Source organism: Pan troglodytes, chromosome 2 (genome assembly GCF_028858775.2).
Source record: "Pan troglodytes isolate AG18354 chromosome 2, NHGRI_mPanTro3-v2.0_pri, whole genome shotgun sequence".
NCBI lineage: Eukaryota > Metazoa > Chordata > Mammalia > Primates > Hominidae > Pan > Pan troglodytes.
The window spans coordinates 199,327,266-199,348,313 of NC_086015.1; the positions used below are offsets into that span (position 1 = coordinate 199,327,266).

The window sequence follows — 21,048 nt, forward strand, 5'->3', positions numbered from 1 at the left end:
GAATGTGCCCTTCCTGTTGACAGGCCGGGCCTCTGACCCAGCCCTCTCCTCTCCGTGGGGTGGCAGGAAGGGCCCAGGACTCAGGTGGCAGATCAGGGACCCCCTGGCCTGGCCTCTGCTCAGCTGTGTGATCCCGGGGAAGCCCCGCCTTGCGTCCCCCACCGCCTTGGTTTTCTTCTTGCTGAGAAGTGAGGGAGGTGGCTGGCTGTTCAGTGGGGCCCCTTCCACTTTGGGAATCCCCAGTTTCAGCAGCAGAACTTCCCCAAGCAGAAAGCTGCTGGGAAAGTGGGTGCCCGGGTGGGAGGCGGAAGCCCCAGGGAGAGGCAGACGAAGGTGCCCTGTGCAGGCCCCGCCTCCAGCCTGGCGGACAGTGCCCTGGGTTTCCATGCCCAGACCAGGGCCTTCCCAGAACCGCAGCCAGGACATGAAAAGCTGTCAGACAGTTGCCTCTGTGTTCCTGGAAGCTGTGGTTCAGGAAAAGTGGGAGGGAGAGAAGGAGGGAGAGAGCAATCGAGGGAGAGCAGAAGAGAGTGTGAAGAGAAAGAGAAAGACAGGAGGAGGAGCAAGGGGAAGGGAGGAGGCAAGCGTGGAAAGGTGAGAAGAGGTGAGGCAGAGGCCCACGTGGAGAGGCAGAGCCTGAGACGCTGCCTGCGGGGGAGGTCAGGTGAGGAGCAGGGAGGGCGGAGGCTGTGAGCAGCCACCCTGGAACAGAGCTCGGAACACCATTGCTTTTGACTTCCTTCAGCCTGAAACATTGCCTGGCCACAAAGCAGAAGCAGCAGTTGCTTTCTTAACAGGAGGCAGAGCCGTTGTTGGGTGATCCTCTTCTCATTCCCTTGAAGAATCTCAGCCCATGCCCCCATCCCTTCTGGCCTGGAGACACCAGTGTTGGGGGGTTTTGTGTAAAACAGTAACAAAGACCTCGTGTCCGAAGCAGCACCCTTTACCTCTGTTGTCAGGGCCACAGGGGAACCCGCACCTAGCCGGGCAGGAGTCAGAGGCTGTTGTCATGGTAACTGGCATCCCAAGGCCTGGTCTGCCTCCTGCCTCCTTTATCGGGCTATGATGGTCACTGCTTCCTCTGCGAAGCACCTGTCACGTGTGGGGGTTTGTGCCAAGCTCTTTCCATGCACTAGGTAAGCCATGTCATAACCACACGATGAGATACGACTTTTGTGTGTGTGTGTGTGTGTGGTGTGTGTGTGTGGTGTGTGTGTGGGGGGGGTGTGTGTGTGTGGTGTGTGTGTGTGTGGTGTGTGTGTGGTGTGTGTGTGTGGTGTGTGTGTGTGGTGTGTGTGTGTGTGGTGTGTGGGGGGGGTGTGTGTGTGGTGTGTGTGTGGTGTGTGTGTGGTGTGTGTGTGTGGTGTGTGTGTGGTGTGTGTGTGGTGTGTGTGTGTGTGGTGTGTGGGGAGGTGTGTGTGTGTGGTGTGTGTGTGTGTGTGTGTGGTGTGTGTGTGGTGTGTGTGTGTGTGGTGTGTGTGTGTGGTGTGTGTGTGTGTGTGTGGTGTGTGTGTGTGGTGTGTGTGTGTGTTTTCTTCTAGAGATACAATTATTAATCTCACATTACAGGGGGAGAAACCAGGCAGCCCACCTTCAGAGCCCGCGTCTTAACTGTGACCCCACGTTGAAATAAAATGTGGAAACTGCCCACAGACACACCTCGTGGTGGCTACGAGTCACGGGAGCTGCACTTCTGCCTCTTGGGGAGTTGCTTGTTTGCTCCATGCTGGTTTCCTCACCTCAGAAACTAGAATAACAGTTCCATAGAGCAGTCGTGAGGATTGAAGGAGGCAGCCTGGACACTGAGCACAGGCCCTGGCGCAGGCAGGGCTCCGTCGAGGGTTTGTTAGTACAGGAGTTCTGGCGAGCCCTCAGCCCCTGGGCTGCTTCCCTCCAGCCATTCCTCTGCATGCTAAGAACTAAAGAGAAGGGATTCAGACCCAGACGGAGCATGGGTGTCAGGCACTGTGCCCAGCTGCCCATGAGAGCCAGCAAGGTGCCTGTGTCCTTTGAGGTACTAGGATTCTGGGCCCTGGATCCTGCAGTGCGGTGACCTCCCCTTCCCCCATCTGTCCCTGCCCTGCTCCACCCTCAGCCACCTGCAGGGCCCCCACCCAAGGGTCAGGGCAGAGCAGGGCAGAGCAGGGCAGGGCTGAGTGGGAGGCAGCGGAGGGGGTCATTATCGCCGGCAGCACAGGGCTGAAGAGAGTTAAACCTTCTTATCAGTTTCCTGGGCCTGTGCCCAGCCCAGCCCAGCTCTGAGGCACAGGGGCTGGAGAGCAGAGCCCTGGGGTTGCCAGCCAAGCCTGTCTCCTCTGGAATGGCCCAGGACCAGGGATGGGGCAGCGGCCTGGGAACCCAAGAGTCACCAGACTGGCTGCACCATGTGATCTGATGCAACCACTTCCCTCTCCGGGCCCCAGAGTCCCTGCTTATGAAACTGGGGGTGGGGGGCAGCTGGATGAGGCAGCCCGGGTCCCTTCCTCTCCTAGAGAGTTAGGATCCTGTGATCCCTGGGAGGTGGCTATGACTGTCAGTCCTACAGACGAGGAAGCTGAGGCTACGCACAGGACAGTGACTTCTCCACAGCACACTAGTTGGGCACAGAGAGGAATGATGGGGCTGAGCCCCACCCCACATGCCCATGAAGCTTGTGAGCCTTCCAGAAGGCCCATGGAGGAAAGGCGTGGAGATGGGAGGGCGCTGCTCTGGGCACCCCATCCCAGGGTCTAACCCCTTTCTTCAGGTCCTAGGGGCCAGCTGGGGACCTCTCAGAGGAGCCCTAGACAGTCAGGCACCTGGCGGCTTTGCAGGCCTGGGGTCACTCCTTGGCTCCAGCCCACAGAAGGCAGAGATGGCAGGGCTTCCTGGGCGTGTGGACAGTAGGCCCCGTAACTGGGCTCTGATAACACCCCTCCCCTTATCAGTGGGTCAAGGACTGGGTGGGGTACATCTGAGAATCAAGGGTACATTCCACAGAAACAAGGAAGGGGCAGAAAGGAAAAGTGGGTGCAGCTGAACCGAGGCCTCCCAGCCCCGCTGCAAAGAATCCCGGAGGGGTCCCCTGGCTTAGGGGGGAGAGTGTGGAGTGGTGGGGAGTCAAAGGAAGGGACAGTCTAAGCCTCACTTACCCCTCCAGGAGCCAAGGGGCCTGATCCAAGCGACTTTCCTGAAGAAACCTTAGAAATCCTAGGCTGGGGCCGGGCGCCGTGGCTTATGCCTGTATTCCCAGCCCTTTGGGAGGCTGAGGTGGGCTTATCGCTTGAACCCAGGAGTTTGAGACCAGCTTGGCTAACATGGTGAAACTCTGTCTCTACTACAACTACAAAAATTAGCTGGATATGGTGGTGCACACCTGTAATTCCAGCTACTCAGGAAGCTGAGGCACGAGAATCAATTGAAACCAGGAGGAGGAGGCTGCAGTGAGCCGAGATCGCACCACTGCACTCCAGCCTGGGCAACAGAGCAAGACTCCGTCTCAAAAAAAAAAAAAGAAATCCCAGGCTGGGAGGGACAGAGAGACCTAGAATCCACATTTAGAGCAGGAGGCCATTGCCCTCAGAGGGGTCATGGTCTCCTTTGACGCTATGAGGAAAATTATGTCTGCCCAGTGGGGAAATTGAGGCCCAGTGTGTGAGGGGAAATGACTCACAGCTGGCTTAGGGCTTGAAAGGCCCTTGCCTGAGGCTGTGTCCCCTGCATACCTGGAGGTGAGGACCAGTAGGTGCCGTCCTGAACTAAGGGACAGGGTGGCAGAGGAAGGGCAGGGCCTCCCCAGATGCTGGGCCTGGGCTTCTTTGCCCCTGTGGGCTGGGACTCCAGGCAGGCACCACTTCTTCAACCAGCCAGTTCCATAATTCACATCCCGGCCTTGGCCCAGGCTCCTGGACCCCCTCCCCCGTGGCTCATGCCAGGCAGGTGGGTGAGGCTGGGCCTGCACAGGGAAGGGTCTGAAGCTTCCAGGGTGGGTTGTGGCAGGACCCATTGGGCTGGAGATCTGGAGGGACGTCCTGCATCACCAGCGGTAGAGAGGACAGGGGCTGGGCCAGCGTCCCCCTGAGAATGCGCTCACACCCCAGCACACAGACACACACACCTCCGCGGCACCTGGGGGTGGCTCATCTGAACCCTTGGGTGACATCCTTCCGCCCCCACCCTCCTCCACACCCTGGTTTCACCCGGATACAAAGGTGGCAGGAAGCAAACAGTGTGGCTTGTGCCCATTTTGACACTCCAGGTGGCAGAATCACTGGGACACTTGATAAAAATTCCCACCCTCCCCTGACACGGAGAGGCTGAGCCAGAGGAGCCTGGCAGAAGGGACTTCCCTGAAGAAAGGGGCCCAGGTCAGTCTCGAAGGTGGTCCTCGGAGAAGCTCTGGGTGGTGGTGTGTCAGCTGCGTGGTGGAGAAAATCATCAGGACCACACTGACCGCGCTCACCGTGTGCCGACCGTGTACCTGTGTCCCGATGTTTTGACCGCGCTCACCGTGTGCCGACCGTGTACCTGTGTCCCGATGTTTTGCGATGACACTGACCGCGCTCACCGTGTGCCGACCGTGTACCTGTGTCCCGATGTTTTGCGATGACACTGACCGCGCTCACCGTGTGCCGACCGTGTACCTGTGTCCCGATGTTTTGCGATGACACTGACCGCGCTCACCGTGTGCCAACCGTGTACCTGTGTCCCGATGTTTTGCATGAAACACCTCATTCCGGCCTCTGCCAGCCTTCCAGAAAGATGACATTATTCCCAGTCCCACGGTCACATTCTGGCCGCTAGCAGAGCCACAGTTAGATATGCCCCCCCGACCTCCCCAACCCCAGGGGCCTGAAGACTTGTGGGGCCTGGGACCACCCCAGGGGCAAGACCAGAACCAGCTCCTGACTTCCCACCAGGAAAGAGGGACCAGGGTGAGACACAGCTGCAGGAAAGATGCAAGGCTGGGCCGTGGTGGTGAACGCCCCCACCCCTCCACTTCCCCAGGACGCGGCAGGCAGGAGGGGGCCACTCCCAGCCTCAGGGCCCCAGAAATGATAAGGCCAGCCCTAACCCCACCCCAGAGGCTCCAGAGAGGCAGGGCTGGACCTGGGCTGCGAGCGCCCCCTGCAGCCAGACAAAGGTGTGACCCGGCAGAGGCCAGGTCCTCCCCAACCTCGGACACCCCGACATTGGTGGATTTTCCTCTTCCATCATCTCCAGCCCTAGCTGGGAGCTAGGCCAGTCAACTGCTGCAATTATTATTATTATTGTTGTTGTTTGTTGTTGTTGTTGCCCTTTTTTTTTTTTGAGACAGAGTCTCACTCTGTCACCCAGGCTGGAGTACAATGGTGTGGTCTTGGCTCACTGCATCCTCCATCTGCCAGGTTCAAGCAATTCTCCTGCCTCAGCCTCCCTAGTAGCTGGGACTACAGGCACGTACCACCAAGCCCAGCTAGTTTCTGTACTTTTTACTAGAGACAGGGTTTCACTATGTTGGCCAGGCTGGTCTCGAACTCCTGACCTCAGGTGGCCTCAGCCTCCCAAAGTGCTGGGATTACAGGCATGAGCCACCACGCCTAGCCTATTGTTGCCCAGTTTTAAGGAGGAGAGAAATGTTAGGTGTCTCGTCCAAGGTCACAGAGCCGGGTGGTGTCCGGTCCTGACCTCAGGCCTCCACAGATCCGGGGTCCTCCATCCCGGGAGGTCGTTGTCCCGGCCTGTTAGAGCCTCCTCCAAGCCCTCACCCAGGACGGACGTGCGCAGCGTGACAGTTGTAAGAGGCAGGCAAGAGTATTTAATGGGCATTGAGGGTCTTGGCAGTCCCACCAGGGGAGTGGGCAAAGGGCAGGGCACAGAAAGACTTCCACTCAGGGCTCAGGAAGTGGGAGGTAAGGAGGCAGGTTCAGGAGGCGGGTTCAGGAGGCAGAATCAGAAGGTGGATTCGGGAGGTGGAATCAGGAGGTGAGTCTGGAGGTGGGTTCAGGAGGTGGGTTCGGAGGTGAGCTCAGGTGCTGGTGCTGTGGGCATCTCCGGGTGCACAGGGGCGAGAGGAAGGCCGAACCTCGCCTGGGGGCTCCTGCGGCAGCAGGGGCAGCACTGGGCCCGTGTGGAACTGAACACAGAACAGGGGCATGAGTGCTCTCAACAAGACCCCGCCCCGCAGCTCGTGCCAGGTCTCCTGCTCCTGGAGGCAAAGGGAGCGGGCTGGCCCCACAGAATGTGCTGCAGAGGCCCCGGGGCACAGGGGTTGCCCAGCCCCACGGTGGCCTCCTGATGCTCCACCTCCATGTCTCACGGGGCTTCGAGTCAATGTTTCCTTTAAATAAAAGAGTCTCCCGCCACCCGCACCCCCTGGCCAAATTATAAACCACGAGACTCATCTCAGTCCTGCGAGTAGGTGACTGGCCTGAGGCCCATCAGCACATGTAGTGGGGGAGTCATCCTCCATTTGTCTTTGTGATTCCAGGGACTCCTGGGTGTATTCTAGAGGCCTGGGCCCTCCAGTGTAGAACCCCCCCAGTGTAGAACCCCCCTCCCCCAAGCTCGGAGCGCTCCAGCTTCAGGGTCAGCCAAACCTCAGGGGCCTCCCCCCACACCCTCACAACCTGCAGACACCCCTCTCCCGACACGCACAGACACCCACGCGCACACACGCTTCTTACCTCCTGGAGAGCTGCAGCCTCACCACGCCCCGGGGGACCCTTCCCTGCTTTGTAGGGACCCAGAGGTTGGGGCTGGGGGGTTGAGAGCAGAGGGGGACATTGGAGGGTGCAGGTTCGGCATGGATGTCCAGTCAGGCCCCACCACTCTCTGCAGCTGGACAGCTTCAGCCATGTACCTGGGGAGCAGCAGGCCAGATGCAGGGGCCACTGTCCTCCCTGGTCCGGCTCCCCTGCCCGCCTCAGCTTGGGAAGCACACAGCCCAGGGCTTGGCTCTGCAGGAAGCTGAGGCCAGCCTCATCTAGGATGCAGCACCCCTGTATGCCATAGTGGGGCAGGAACACACAGAGCCAAGGACGTAGGGAGGCCCCAGAGCTCCCAGTGCCCTGGAGAAAACCCCAGAGGAGCAGGAACAGTGAGTGTAAGGGCCTGGGGCTGTGGTAAGAAGCCAGGGGGAACCCACCTCTGCCCCACCCCCAGGGTTCACCAGTTGGGCCTCTGGTTTGCCAACTCACTTGGGTCCCAGTGGTGCACAAATTGTTAAATACCAGTTGCTGGCACAGCCCTGGTCGAAGGGGTTGTATCCCTGAAGGTGTCTGCACTGGTGGGGAATGGAAACCGGAAAAGGAGCTCAGAACCAGCAGGAATGGCTGGGCCATTGCCCAGTGGCCCTCCCTGAGCTGGTCAGCTAGCCAGGGCTCAGCCCAGGGCACCAGCAAGCTGGAGGCCAGGAGACCGAGAGCACCTCCCCACCACTGCCCCATCCTCCTCCTCTTGGTCTCCACTGGCCACACACATCTCCTGCTACCTCCTTCCAGATACTGAATGTCACTGTCTGGAAGGTCAGTTGAGCAAGGCCCAGTCATATTTCCCTAACCGTGATCACATGGCCCAGGAAAATCTGGGCTAAAAGCCTTGAACACGCAATGCGGTAAAGGCCAAGTCCTCCCCTGGGCACTCTTGACCTTGATCAGGTTCTGTCCCTCCTCTCTCCCCTTCGCCCACTCACTCTACCCATCCGCCTCACCCCCTCCCAAACTCCCTCTCCGCCACAGGGCAGGCTGGGCCTCACCTGACTTCAAGAGCCTTTGCTGTCATGTTTTGTCACTGAAAGTGGCCCAGCAGCATCTCTGCCCACCACCAACTCCCCTGTGTCCCATGCCCCCGCTCCCCGCCGCAAAGGCTGAGATTTTCAACACCATTCTCCACCAAAGGAACCAGGACTCCATGCAAGGACAGCTGGCACTCACTGGAGGGAGGAAAAGTCTGGACAGCTCCATAACAGCTCACTGTCGCCACTCACTGTTGCCATAGGGCAATACGCATCCTTGCACTATTTGAGATTCTGCCTACTTTAAGGTATTTAAAGCATGTAAAAGAAACGTATTGGCCGGGTGAGATGGCTCATGCCTGTAATCCCTGAACTTTGGGAGGCCGAGGCGGGTGGATCACTTGAGGTCAGGAGTTTGAGACCAGCCTGGCCAACGTGGTGAAACCCCATCTCTACTAAAAATACAAAAAATTAGCCAGGCGTGGTGGCGGGCACCTGTAATCCCAGCTACTGGGGAGGCTGAAACAGAAGAATCGCTTGAACCCGGGAGGCGGAGTTTGCAGTGAGCCGAGATCATGCCACTGCACTCCAGCCTAGGCGACAGAGCGACACTCTGGCTCAAAAAAAAGAAACTGGTATTGTATTAGTCATTTAGAAGATTTTGATTAAATTTATGGAATTTGGGCCAGGCATGGTGATTGGCACCTGTAATCCGAGGTGGAGAAGGGAGGATCTCTGGAGCCCAGAAGTTCAAGACCAGCCTGAGACTTTCATCTCTAAAAAAATAAAAATAGGTGACTGTGGCATTGTGCACCTGTAGTCTCAGCTTCTTGGGAGGCTGGGATGAGAGGATCCCTTGAGCCTAGGAGTTCGAGGCTGCAGTGAGCTGTGATTACGCCACTGCACTCCAGCCTGAATGACAGAGTGGGACCCTGTCTCTAGAAAAACTAAAATCTAATAAAAATATATTGACAGAATTTTAAAATTTAGGGATATATATATATATATATAATTTTTTTTTTTTTGAGATGGAGTCTTGCTCTGTCACCCAGGCTGGAGTGCAGTGGCGTGATCTCAGCTCACTGCAAGCTCTGCCTCCCAGGTTCACGCCATTCTCCTGCCTCAGCCTCCCAAGTAGCTGGGATTACAGGTGCTCGCCACCACGCCCAGCTAATTTTTTGTATTTTTAGTAGAGACGGGGTTTCACCATGTTAGCCAGGATGGTCTCGATTTCCTGACCTCGTGATCCGCCCACCTTGGCCTCCCAAAGTGCTGGGATTTCGGGGACGAGCCACCGCGCCCGGCCTTTTTTTTTTTTTTTTTTTGAGACGCAGTTTTGCTCTTGTTGCCCAGGCTGGAGTGCAGTGATCATAGGTCCTCACAAATTCAAACTCCTGGGCTCAAGGGATCCTCCCACCTCTATCTCCCAAGTAGCTGAGACTACAGGCATGCACCACTATGCCCAGCCAATTTTTAATTTTTTTTGCAGGAATGGGGTCTGGCTATGTTGCCCAGGCTGGTCTTGAACTCCTGGCCTCAAGCGATCTTCCCACCTCAGCCTTTCAAAGGGCTGGGATTACAGGTGTGAGTCACTGTACCCGGCATTAGGGAAATAAATTTTTATTTATTAGATGTATATAAGGTATAGAAAAATGTTGATTGTATATGAGGCATAGAAAAATGCTTAAAGGAATGATGATCTTTAATAAATTCATAAGACTGACCAATACATTTTTCTTTTTTTTGAGACGGAGTCTCACTGTGTCGCCCAGGCTGGAGTGCAGTGGCACGATCTTGGCTCACTGCAACCTCCGCCTCCCGGGTTCAAGCGATTCTTCTGCTTCAGCCTCCCAAGTAGCTGGGATTACAGGCGCCCACCATCACGCCCAGCTAATTTTTGTATTTTTAGTAGAGACGGGGTTTCACTGTGTTGGCCAGTCTCGAACTCCTGACCTCATGATCCGCCCACCTCGGCTTCCCAAAGTGCTGGGATTACAGGCGTGAGCCACCGCACCGGGCCAAAACTGACCGATACATTTGTACCTGCCTCTCCCATGCAAGATGCTTTCAGATATGAATGAAACCAACAGCTCTTGGCCGGGCACCGTGGCTCACACCTGTAATCCCAGCACTTTGGAAGGCCAAGGCGGGTGGATCACTTGAGGCCAGGAGTTCGAGACCAGCCTGGCCAACATGGAAGAACCCGGTCTACTAAAAATGCAAAAATTAGTCGGGCATGGTGGCATGTGCCTGTAATCCCAACTACTCAGGAGGCTGAGGCAGGAGAATCGCTTGAACCTAGGAGGTGGAGGTTGCAGTGAGCCGAGATAGCACCACTGCACTCCAGCCTGGACGACAGAGTGAGACTCTGTCTCAAAAAATAAAAAAAGAAAAAGAAACTAACAGCTCTGAAGCACTCAGACTGTCCACCTCGCTGTCTCCAGACCTGGGGCTCCTGCTCCGATTCTGTGTCTGAAACTGCCTGACACTCCACAGGACCAAAGCCAGGGTGAGCTGCTTCTTGCTCCGTCTCCCACCCAACCCCCATCTCCCCATTCCCCGCCAGGGATCAGGGCATCTGGCTTCTCTCTCTTTTTGTCTTTTCGTCCCTCCCAAAGTGCTATGGATTCCTTTGTTGGTTGGTTCACTCACTGTTTCAGGAATATTTTGGGGCCTTAAAAATGTTCCAGGGGCCGGGCGTGGTGGCTCATGCCTGTAATCCCAGCACTTTGGGAGGCCAAGATGGGTGGAGCATTTGAGGTCACAAGTTCAAGACCAGCCTGGCCAACATAGTGAAATCCCGTCTCTAATAAAATACGAAAATTTTTAGTAGGGTGTGGTGGTGCACGCCCGTAGTTCCAGCTGCTTGGGAGGCTGAGGCCGGAGAATCACTTGAACCCAGGAGGTGGAGGCTGCGGTCAGCCGAGATGACGCCATTGCACTCCAGCCGGGACAGCAGCGTGAGAGACTCCGTCTCAAAAAGGAAAAAAAAAAAAGTTCCAAGGGCTGGTCTGAAAGCAGTGGTTTATCTCGCCTTTTCAGTAAGTTACAGACCCAATTCCTTGTTCTACTCTTTCCTCGCTGCTCACTACTGTCCTTGTCGTCAAGAAAAAAAAAAAAAAAGGAAAGTTCCAGTCACTGTGCTGGGGGTTGAGGACGCACTGCCCACGACATATCCCGGGCCAGCCTCAACCTTCAGGGTGGCGAGGGCAGCACCGAGGGAAGGAGCAGGAACCCAGGCAGAGGCGCCCAGGCACACGCAGAGGAGCCGCGCAGGAGGCCAGAGGCTGAGCCCTGAGGGGCGGGGACAGGCCGCTTCCCTGCGTGCGGTTTCACAAGCTGCTGTGTGCGCTCCGGAAAGAGTAGTATGAGGCCTGACCACTGGCTTCGGCCGCCTGGTGAGAGCAGCATCCGTGTGACAGTGAGCACAGAGGCCATCTGAAGCCGCCGGGGAAGGGGGAGAGTGGGGCAAGTGAGCACTGCCGGCCCTGTCAGGAGACTTGGCTGCTGGAGAGCAGAGTAGAGCAGGGGGAGTGGAGGCTGGCGATGTTAAGGGAGGGTTTTGCTTTGCTTTTAAGATGAGAGAGACAGGAGCATGTGTAAATGGTGATGAAAATGAATGGTGCCAGGCGCAGTGGCTCAGCCTGTAATCCCAGCACTTTGGGAGGCCGAGGCGAGTGGCTCACCTGAGGTCAGGAGTTCGAGACCAGCCTGGCCAACATGGTGAAACCCCGTCTCTACTAAAAATACAAAAAATCAGGTGGGCATGGTGACGTGCACCTGTAATTCCAGCTACTCGGGAGGCTGAGGCAGGAGAATCGCTTGAACCCAGGAGGCCAAGATCACACCACTGCACTCCAGCCTGAGTGACAGAGAAATACTCTGTCTCAAAAAAGAAAAAAAAAGAAAGAAAGAAGAAAGAAAGAGAGAGAGAAATTGAACGGTATTAATAGTAGCGACATCTAGAGCACTCACTTGTACCAGCTGCTACTCTATGTCTTAAACTCACCCATGCTGCCCATTTTACAGTTGGGGAAAGTGGACGCCTAGGTGGCTAAGTAATATACCCAGGATCTCTCTGCTGGTATGCTGTGGAGCTGTGATGTGAACATGTGTGAACTGGATCCAGAGACCTTGCTATCAACCACAGGCAGAGTTGCAGCCCGGGGATGGAGGAGGAAGGGAATGAGATTTGGGGCATGTGAAGAAGGCCTGAGGCGGGTGCTGCGGGCGGCGGGAAGGAGCCCTGCCTGGTGAATCGCAGGCCACGTTAGGGTCCCTGGAGGCTGGAGATCCTGGATCAGGAGGGCAGCATTCTGGGCAGGGGAGGGAGGGCAGGAAGAACCACAGGATGTGAGAAGGGCGAAGGCTGCCCAGAAAAGGCTGAAACGATGCACTGAGGCTGGGGAGGGACCACATGCAGACCAGAGCGGGCTGATGAGGAAGGGCGGAGCTGGGGAGTCACAGGTCGGGGAGCCAAATATGGGTGTGGTGGAGTGATTGAAGGGTGACTGGGATGGGAGGTGGTGGGCAGAGAGGGCGCCTCTGTCCTTCCAGCTGTCTGATACCTGCAGCTCCTCCCTCATCAATGCTGCCCATCAGTTTTCCTAGAACAGCCAGTGACCTGCTGAAGGAGTCTCATGGCGCGGATGTCCACCCTCACCACTCCTGCTCCACATTGTGCTAGAGGTCCAAGACAGTGCAATAAGAAGAGAAAAAAATAAAGCCATACAGATTGGAAAAGAAGAAGTGAAACTGTCCTTTTTCACAGACAACAGGATTTCCTATGTAGAATCAACAAAAAAGCTATTGGAACTAATAAATGAGTCTAGCAAAATGGCAGGATTCAACACCAATTCAAAAAAATCCATTGTATTTCCTTATAATAATGAACAAATGGAAATTGAAATTTTAAAAAACATGCTTACAATAGCACAAAAAAATGAAATACATATAAATCTAACAAAATGGATACAAAATCTATATGCTGAAAAACACAAAATAAGGATGAAAGACATCGAAGAAGACGTAAATAAATGGAGAGGTGTGGCATGTTTATGAATTCACTCAATCTTGTTAGAATGTCAATTCTCCCCAAACTGATCTATAGGCTCAATGAAATTCCAGTGAAAATCCTAGCAGATTTTTTTGTAACAAATAATAAGGAAACAATACAATTTTTTAAATGGACAAAAGATTGGAACAGACACTTCACCATAGTTACACAGATGGCAAAGAAGAACATGAAAATATGCTTAAACCATTAGTCATTAGGAAAATACAAACTGAAGCCACACTGAGATGCCACTACACATGTCTTATACCGGCTTAAACAAAAAACAACTGACAACATCAAACGTTCGTAAGGATGCAAAGCAATTGGAATTCTTATATATTACGGGTAGGAATGCAAAATAGTACCACTATTTTGGAAGAAAATTTGGCAATTTATTATGAAGTTAAACATTCAGGCCGGACAGCACTTTGGGAGGCTGAGGCAGGCAGATCACTTGAGGTCAAGAGTTCCAGACCAGCCTGGCCAACATGGTGAAACCCCATCTCTACTAAAAATGCAAAAATTAGCCCGGCGTGGTGGCTCACACCTGTTGTCTTAGCTACTTGGGAGGCTGAGGTGGGAGGATCACTTGAATCTGGGAGGTGGAGGTTGCAGTGAGCCAAGATTGAGCCACTGCACTCCATCCTGGGTGACAGAGTGAGACTCCATCTCGAACGAACAAACAAAAAACCACATTCAATTACCATATGACCCCTTCAAGTATTTACCCCAAAGAAATGAAAACTTATGTTCACATGCCTGTACACCAGTGTTTATAGCAGCTTTATTTATTATAATCTCCCAAACTAGAAATAACACAAACATCTTCAATTGGTAAATGGATAATCTATTGAACATCCATACAATGCAATACCGTACGGCAATCAAAAGGAATAAACGACTGCTATGAGCAACAACATGAATGAATCTCGAATGTATTGTGCTAAGTGAAAGAAGCCAGACTCACAAGCCAACAATTCCAGTTATTCTGGAATAGGAAAGTGATAAGGACAGAAGACAGATCAGTGGTTGCCAAAAGCCACAGGTAGGGGGAGAAATTGACTACAAAAGACCATGATCTCTGATTTTCGGGGGGGATGGACCTGTTCTAAATATTGATTATGGTGGTGGCTGCAGGACTGTATCCATGTGTCAGAACTCATACTGTACACTAGAAAAGGGTGAGTATTACATAGGTAGATTATTGCTCAATAAATGACTTTTTGTTTTGGTTTTTGTTTGTTTGTTTTGAGACAGAGTCTGGCTCTGTCTCCCAAGCTGGAGTGCAGTGGCATGATCTCAGCTCACTGCAACTTCTGCCTCCCAGGTTCAAGAGATTCTCTGCCTCAGCCTCCAAGTAGCTGGGATTACAGGCGCATGCCACCATGCCTGGCTAATTTTTGTATTTTTTGTAGAGACAGGGTTTCGCCATGTTGGCCAGGCTGGTCTTGAACTCCTGACCTGGCCTCAAGTGATCCGCCCACCTCGGCCTCCCAAAGTGCTGGGATTGCAGGTGTGGGCCATGCACCCGTCCAATAAACTTGGCTTTTAAGAAATTCTACCCTGGCTCTCATACCATGATTTCATCATCAAGCTTAAATTCTCCACCTGACTTTCTGGGGTTGTTTTGTTTTGTTTTGTTTTTGAGACAGAGTCTCGATTTGTCACCCAGGCTAGAGTTCAATGACACAATCTTGGCTCACTGCAACTTCTGCTTCCCAGGTTCAAGCGATTCTTGTGCCTCAGCCTCCCGAGTAGCTGGGACTAGAGGCGTGCCCCACCACACCTGGCTAATTTTTGTATTTTTAGTAGAAACAGGGTTTCACCTTGTTGGCCAGGCTGGTCTTGAACCCCCGGCCTCAGGTCATCTGCCCACCTCGGCCTCCCAAAGTGCTGGGATTACAGGTGTGAGCCACTGCACCCAGCCTGGGCATTTTTTTTTTAAGATGGGGTCTTGCTCTATTGCCCAGGCTGGAGTGCAGTGGTGCAATCACAGCTCACTGACTGCAGCCTCCATCTCCCGGGCTCAAACAATCCTCCCACCTCAGCCTCTGGAGTAGCTGGGACTAAAGGCACGTGCCACCGTGCCTGGCTAATTTTTTAATTTTTTGTAGAGATGAAGTCTCGTTCTGTTGCCCAGGCTGGTCTCAAACTCCGGGGCTCAAGTGATCCTCCTGCCTCAGCCTCCCAAAGCGCTAGAATTACAGGCATGAGCCACGGGGCCCAGCCTGGAACTTTTTCTTTTCTTTTCTTTTCTTTCTTTTTTTTTTTTTTTTTTGGAGGCAGAGTCTCGCTCTGTTGCCCAGGCTGGAGTGCAGTAGTACGATCTGGGCTCACTGCAAGCTCCGCCTCTCCGGTTCACGCCATTCCCCAGCCTGGACCTTTATTAATGTGGCCAACAGAAGCAGTCGACTTGGTTGCCCACACCACCTTCTGCCCCAGTTAGAATTGTTTCCTCTCCATCCTATCAACATTCCACAGACTTTCAGGCTTCCCTGAGTTTTTGCAAAGGTGTCCCCTCACCCGCAATGCCCTCCTCTCCGTCTTCTTTCTCTCCCGAACCCCTAAGCTGCACGTCCTACCCTACCATGTGGTCCTCCCTCAACCCTCAATGCCTGAGTCTGCGCCACACAGCTCAGGACCGGCCCCCTCTCTGAGTGTTCGTGGGTATCTGGTGGGTGTTACTCTGATTTCAGGTTCCTCATCAACACGAGTGTGGAATGTAGCCTTACTCACCTCTATTCCCATCGCTCAAAGAATCCAAACCGCCTAGCACACAGTAGGCCCCCAGGAAGGACAGGGACCACTGAGCTCCCGGAGGAGGCGAGATTGGAGCCTCTTAAGAGCTGGGTCTGGAGGGACCTAACGAGGCACCATCGCAGGTGGGGGTCAGGCTATCAGGGCCAAGGGCAGTGGAGAAAGCGCGGGAAGCGCGGAGGTCCCCGAGATGCAAGCTGACCACCCGCGGCCCCGCGTACCTTGCCCTTGTAGGTGCGGTCGGCCGAGCTCACGGACACGGCCTGGATCAGCAGCAGGAGGGACAGCGGCACCAGGAAGCCCGCGGCGGACACAGCCACCAGGATGCTGCGCGGGTTAAGGAACCGGGCTGCGGGACCCCCACGCCTGGCCCCGCCCCTCAGGCCCGACTCTGCCCCGAGCCCCGCCCCGCCCCCGGACGCCCACCCACCCACCCAGTCCCCTGGCTCCACCCTCATCCCGCCCACCCCCTTGAAAGCCTGACTCCACCCCGCTGTCCCCGCCCGTCCAGATCTGCGGTGCACCTTTAGCACCCGCTCCGTGACCCCGCCAGATTCCTTTTTTTCTTTTCTTTTCTTTTCTTTTCTTTTCTTTTCTTTTGAGGCACAATCACCGCTCACTGCAGCCTCGACCTCCCTCCCCGGTTCAAGCGGTCCTCCCACCTCAGCCTTCCAGGTAGCTGGGACTATAGGCGCGAGCCACCACGCCCGGCTAATTTTTCTATTTTTTTGTAGAGACGGGGTCTATGTTGCCCAGGCTGGTCTGGGTCTCGGGCTGAAGCGATCCTCCCGCCTCGGCCTCCCAAAGTGCTGGAATTACAGGCGTGAGCCACCGCGCAGGCCCGCTGGAGGCTTAACGCTCCGCCCCTTCTCCTAGCCCCGCCCATCCCCCGACCCCACCCACCTCACCTCGTCCCAGACTGGTCCTCCCAGGCGGCTTCTCCCTCTAGCCCCGCCCCCATAGCCCCGCCCTCTGCAGCCCCCTCCTTGGCTGTCCCCGCCTCCTCTCCTGCTTCCCCACGTGGGCGGATACGCGATGGCCTTGTCGGTGGAGAAGGGCAGGTGGGTTGTGCGCACCAGGAAGATGAGACAGGTGACCAGCATGGCGCCCGAGTAGAGGCACAGGGACAGGACGAGCAGCATGAAGAAGCGGAAGTTGCGGTGACCGATGCAGTTATTGACCCACTTGCAGTGGTGGTCAAAGTCCTGGGCGACAGGGAGAGGGGCCAGGCTTGAGGACTTCTCCTCTGGCCCAGATTCCATCACCCCAAATCCTGAGGCCCTCCCCCTGCCCTCTAGGCCACCTGCCCTTGGCCCATGCACTGGCTTCCACCCCCAGGGAGAAACTGAGCCACAGAATGCCTCATGCTGGCATTTCCCTTGTTAGAGCACAGTTAGGACTCTGGTATATACGGTCACCTGTCAGAAGACCTTTAGAGAGAAGACTGGCCTGGCCTCTGTGAGACACATCCTACTGTAACTCTGGGCAGAACGTAAACCGTCTCTGGACCTCCACTTTCTCATCCATTCAATGAAGATGACAGTAACAGTAACACCCTTGCCCAGCCAGCCTCCTGCACTTGTAAACCTATGCAAGCCGTGCTCTCGAGAGAGATGGTCACTCAGAGCCAGGAGACCCTCCAACTTGGACACCCAGGTGAGGACAGGCAAGGCCTCCCAGACCAGGCGGGCAGCCAGCCTGAGGGGCTTGGGTATCTCGTGTTAGCGAGCCCAGGGGTGGGACAGAGGGCTGCCTCTCCTCCCCTGGCCTGACCCAGCCCAGGACAGATGCGGATGCCCTGTGCATGTCAGCACCTCTGCAGGCAACGGCCAGCCTCCCAGGACAGGTGCAGGTGGAGAACACATGAGTGACCAAGGGTGGCTGGGAGTTACTGCCACCCTTGGCCTTTAGCAGTCCTGAAAACAGCTTCACACCCAGCCCTGGCCCCTGTATGAGGGAGGTTCCTGGTCCCAGCCAGATGTGGAGCGATGGCTGGTGGACAGGTAGTGGGGCACTCACCTCCACACAGATGTTGCACCAGGGGCAGTGGTAAGTCCGGGGCGGGCGGTGGAAGCAGCACTTTGGACACCACTGCAGGCGGAAGGCCCCGTGGTTCACCCACACCACGTGCACCGTCAAGGGGCCCTGCTCAGCGGAGCCTGGCGTGGGAAGAGGATTGGGCACAGCAGAAGGCCCTGCGGTCACCCCGCGGTGGGGGCAGCTCCACGGCATCACAGGGCACAAGGAAGGGTGGGGACAAGGTGGGCAGGGGAACCCCTGTCCCCACTGAGCAAGCTGTCCAAGCTCAGAGAGGATGGCAGTCAAAGGGAAGACGGGTTTCCAGCCAGGAGAGTTTTGTATGAAACTCAGGCATTTGGAACAGTGAGTGCTGCTTTGAGTGTCATTGTGTAGTGAAGGGAGGAAGTGCATACAGCGGTTTGGAAGAGCCCACTGGCTTCTGGCCCTGGCCTGCCCGGTCCTCCCATCTAAGGCAACTGGGAAACCTCAACAATTTTGTTTTTCCACACCTTGGTGGCTTAAGAAACGGGGTAGGGCCAGGCACGGTGGCTCACACCTGTAATCCCAGCACTTTGGGAGGCCGAGGTGGGCTGATCATGAGGTCAGGAGTTCGAGACCAGCCTGGCCAATATGGTGAAACCCCATCTCTACTAAAAATACAAAAAATTAGCTGGGCATGGTAGCATGCTCCTGTAGCCCCAGCTACTTGGGAGGCTGAGGCAGACGAATCGCTTGAACCTGGGAGGTGGAGCTTGCAGTGAGCGGAGATCGCGCCACTGCACTCCCGCCTGGGCAGCAAAGCGAGACTCTGTCTCAACAAAAAGAAAAGGAAAGAGAGAAAGAAAGAAGGAAGGAAGGAAGGAAGGAAAGAGAGAGGAAGGAAGGAAAGAAAGAGGGAGAGAGAGAGGAAGGAAGGAAAGAAAGAAAGAAAGAAAGAAAGAAAGAAAGAAAGAAAGAAAGAAAGAAAGAAAGAAAGAAAGAGAAAAGAGCGAGGGCCAGAGCAGTGAAGACGTGGGGTGAAGGGGTCCAGAGGCTGGAGGAGGGTCAGTAGGAGGAGCACCTTAGGAATCCCCCCTGCAGGTTCCCAGCCCTTGAGTGACACCTCCTTTTCCCAGGGGGCTGATGCCTCACCTTGATGTAAGATGCCAGGGTCTGAGAAGTTGAGTGAAACAAGACTGAAGAAGGTAAGGACAAAGAGGGAGGCTGTGATAACAGGAAAGGCCCACTCCCCGTTCTGAGCCAGCCACCTGCAACTGAGACCAGAGGCAGGCTCGGTCCTGAGCAGGGGCAGCCCAAAGCCCCCGGCCCAAGGCCTGTGGCTTACTCAGGTCAGGACCCACAGACCTTCAAGCCAGATCTAAAAATCCAGGCTCCAAATACCCAGGCAGACTCATAATGGCTCCACCAAATGTCACCAGCATGACCAGCCACCCAAAGCTCCCAAAATGCACAGGCACCCTTGACCTCTGTGCCTTTGCACGTCGGTTCCTGGAACAGAATATCCCCTTTTCCCTGACCTCTCCCCCGGTCTTCTGCACTCCCCTGCCTCCATCCTATCATCTTCTGTCTCTTTGTGGGAAACCTAACGGCTTGCCTGGAAAACTCACGGGAATGCGAAGAAGAGGCCACTGAAAAAGACCAGCAGCACCACATTGAAGGCAGCAAAGAGGCTAGGGAGGAACCAGGGACGTGGGACCAGAGGCAGGGGATGGGGCTCCTTCACCAGGGGCATGGCATCCGTTAAGAGTGTCATGGCTGGGCCTCCTTCGCCTCCAGGGGACGTCAGAGCCACCAGGCTTCCTCCCCCAGCCCAGCTTCCAGAGCTCCATGGCCACGGCAGCCTCAGAGCCGCAGCCCAGGGTGAAAGGAAAGAAGGCCCAGTGTGACATCACAGAGGCTGGGGGTCCTCAGCAGAACTGTCTGCAGCCCTGCTCTAGCTGCCTCCGGTGACAGGCACTTCCAACAGCAAACCCCACCCCCACCCCGACACGTGCTGGGGAACCGGGAGTTCCTGCCCCTGAGAGGCTGATGTTGTTGGAGAAAATATGACCTGGAGAAACACATGGGAAGAAAGTTGGTCATTTTCAGCCGGCGCTGTAATCCCTGTAATCCCAGCACTGTGGGAGACCGAGGCAGGCGGATCACTCGAGGTCAGGAGTTCAAGACCAGCCTGGCCAACATGGTGAAACCCCATCTCCACTAAAAATACAAAACTAGCCAGGAGTGGTGGTGCACGCCTGTAGTCCCAGCTACTCAGAAGGCTGAGGCAGGAGAATCACTTGAACCTGGAAGGTGGACGTTGCAGCGAGCCAAGATCGCGCCATTGCACTCCAACCTGGGTGGCAGAGTAAACTCCATCTCAAAAAAAGAAAGAAAGAAAGAAAGTTGCTGGGTTTTTTTGTTGGTTTGTTTTGTTTGTTTGTTTGTTTTTGAGATAGTTTCGCTCTTGTTGCCCAGGCTGGAGTGTAATGGCGCAATCTCGGCTCACCGCAACCTCTGCCTCCTGGGTTCAAGCGATTCTCCTGCCTCAGCCTCCCAAGTAGCTGGGATTACAGGCATGCATCACCATGCCCGGCTCATTTTGTATTTTGTAGTAGAGATGGGGTTTTGTCATGTTGGCCAGGCTGGTCTCGAACTCCTGACCACAGGCGATCCACCCACCTCAGCCTCCTAAAGTGCTGGGATTACAAGCATGAGCCATATTAAACTTCCTTTATAAAAGGCCTCAAAAAGAAGAAACTGAGGCAGAAATTTAAAAATAAATATGCATTCATTCACTCCAAGACAAGTAACAAGCAAGGCAAAAGTTAAAAAGAAAAGAACAAGTTTTCCTCTGCCCAGCAAGCTCACTTCAAGGACAGTTATAAGATAACGCTGTTCAAGAGGCCAAGGCCAAAAGAATAAGCTCCAGACACCCCTCGCCTCCAGAGCAAAGTTGAAGAAAAAAAAGAAAGACAAATTCTTTGACTGTTACTCCTTTCCCAGGTTTCTTAAGCATGATTATGTTTTACAAATGTCTGTATTTAGCCAGTTCTTGTTTTTCTTTCTATGCAGCTACAAAGTCACCAGCTATGCAAGGCCACAAGTTATGCTATAGATGATGTGACCTGTCATATGATTAACTACTTTTATTTATTGGAAGTCTGCTTATAAAAACCCCGCTCTGTCTTTGTTCGATGCTCAGCTTTTTAGATGACAGTCCACTAAGCCAGTGCGTACCTGAAATAAACAGTCCTCTCGTTCTCTGTCTCAGTCTTGCCAGTCCTCAGTTTCCTGCAACATCTCTACTAAAAATACAAAAATTAGCCAGGCGTGGTGGTGTGCACCTGTAATCCCAGCTACTCGGGAGGCTGAGGCATGAGAATCGCTTGAACCTGGGAGGCGGAGGTTGCAGTGAGCCGAGATCTCACCATTGCACTCCAGCCTGGGAAACAAGTGAAACTATGTCTCAAAAACACACACAAAAAAAGAAAAGATTATGCGAAATGGAAGAAACTAGGCACAAAAAGCCACATATTGTATG

The 21,048-nt window shown here is 54.6% G+C and overlaps 1 protein-coding gene across 19 annotated transcripts; it reads right to left on the reverse strand.

Annotated features, from left to right (window-relative positions):
- Nucleotides 1-1,120: 1,120 nt before the first annotated feature.
- ZDHHC19 (zinc finger DHHC-type palmitoyltransferase 19) lies at nucleotides 1,121-19,741 on the reverse strand. 19 transcript variants are annotated; one of them, XR_008547366.2, is made up of 9 exons: nucleotides 19,133-19,624; nucleotides 18,657-18,778; nucleotides 17,526-17,665; nucleotides 16,539-16,711; nucleotides 15,728-15,833; nucleotides 8,399-8,469; nucleotides 7,158-7,243; nucleotides 6,645-6,820; nucleotides 5,754-6,094 (listed from the first exon to the last, which is right to left on the reverse strand). XR_008547366.2 is itself a non-coding variant. In XM_054682446.2 (8 exons), exons 1-8 carry the CDS (start codon nucleotides 19,276-19,278, stop codon nucleotides 4,543-4,545), a joined length of 900 nt encoding a protein of 299 aa, XP_054538421.1. In that variant the 5' UTR covers nucleotides 19,279-19,741; the 3' UTR covers nucleotides 1,121-4,542. The 19 variants fall into 19 exon arrangements, 13 of the variants coding, with proteins under 13 accessions (XP_054538421.1, XP_016795679.2, XP_024211652.1 ...); XM_054682446.2 differs by lacking the exons at nucleotides 5,754-6,094; nucleotides 8,399-8,469 and adding an exon at nucleotides 1,121-4,680 and having other exon boundaries at nucleotides 6,645-6,716; nucleotides 7,158-7,238; nucleotides 18,657-18,700; nucleotides 19,133-19,741; XM_016940190.4 differs by lacking the exons at nucleotides 5,754-6,094; nucleotides 8,399-8,469 and adding an exon at nucleotides 1,121-4,680 and having other exon boundaries at nucleotides 6,645-6,716; nucleotides 7,158-7,238; nucleotides 19,133-19,736.
- Between the last annotated feature and the right edge of the window lie 1,307 nt (nucleotides 19,742-21,048).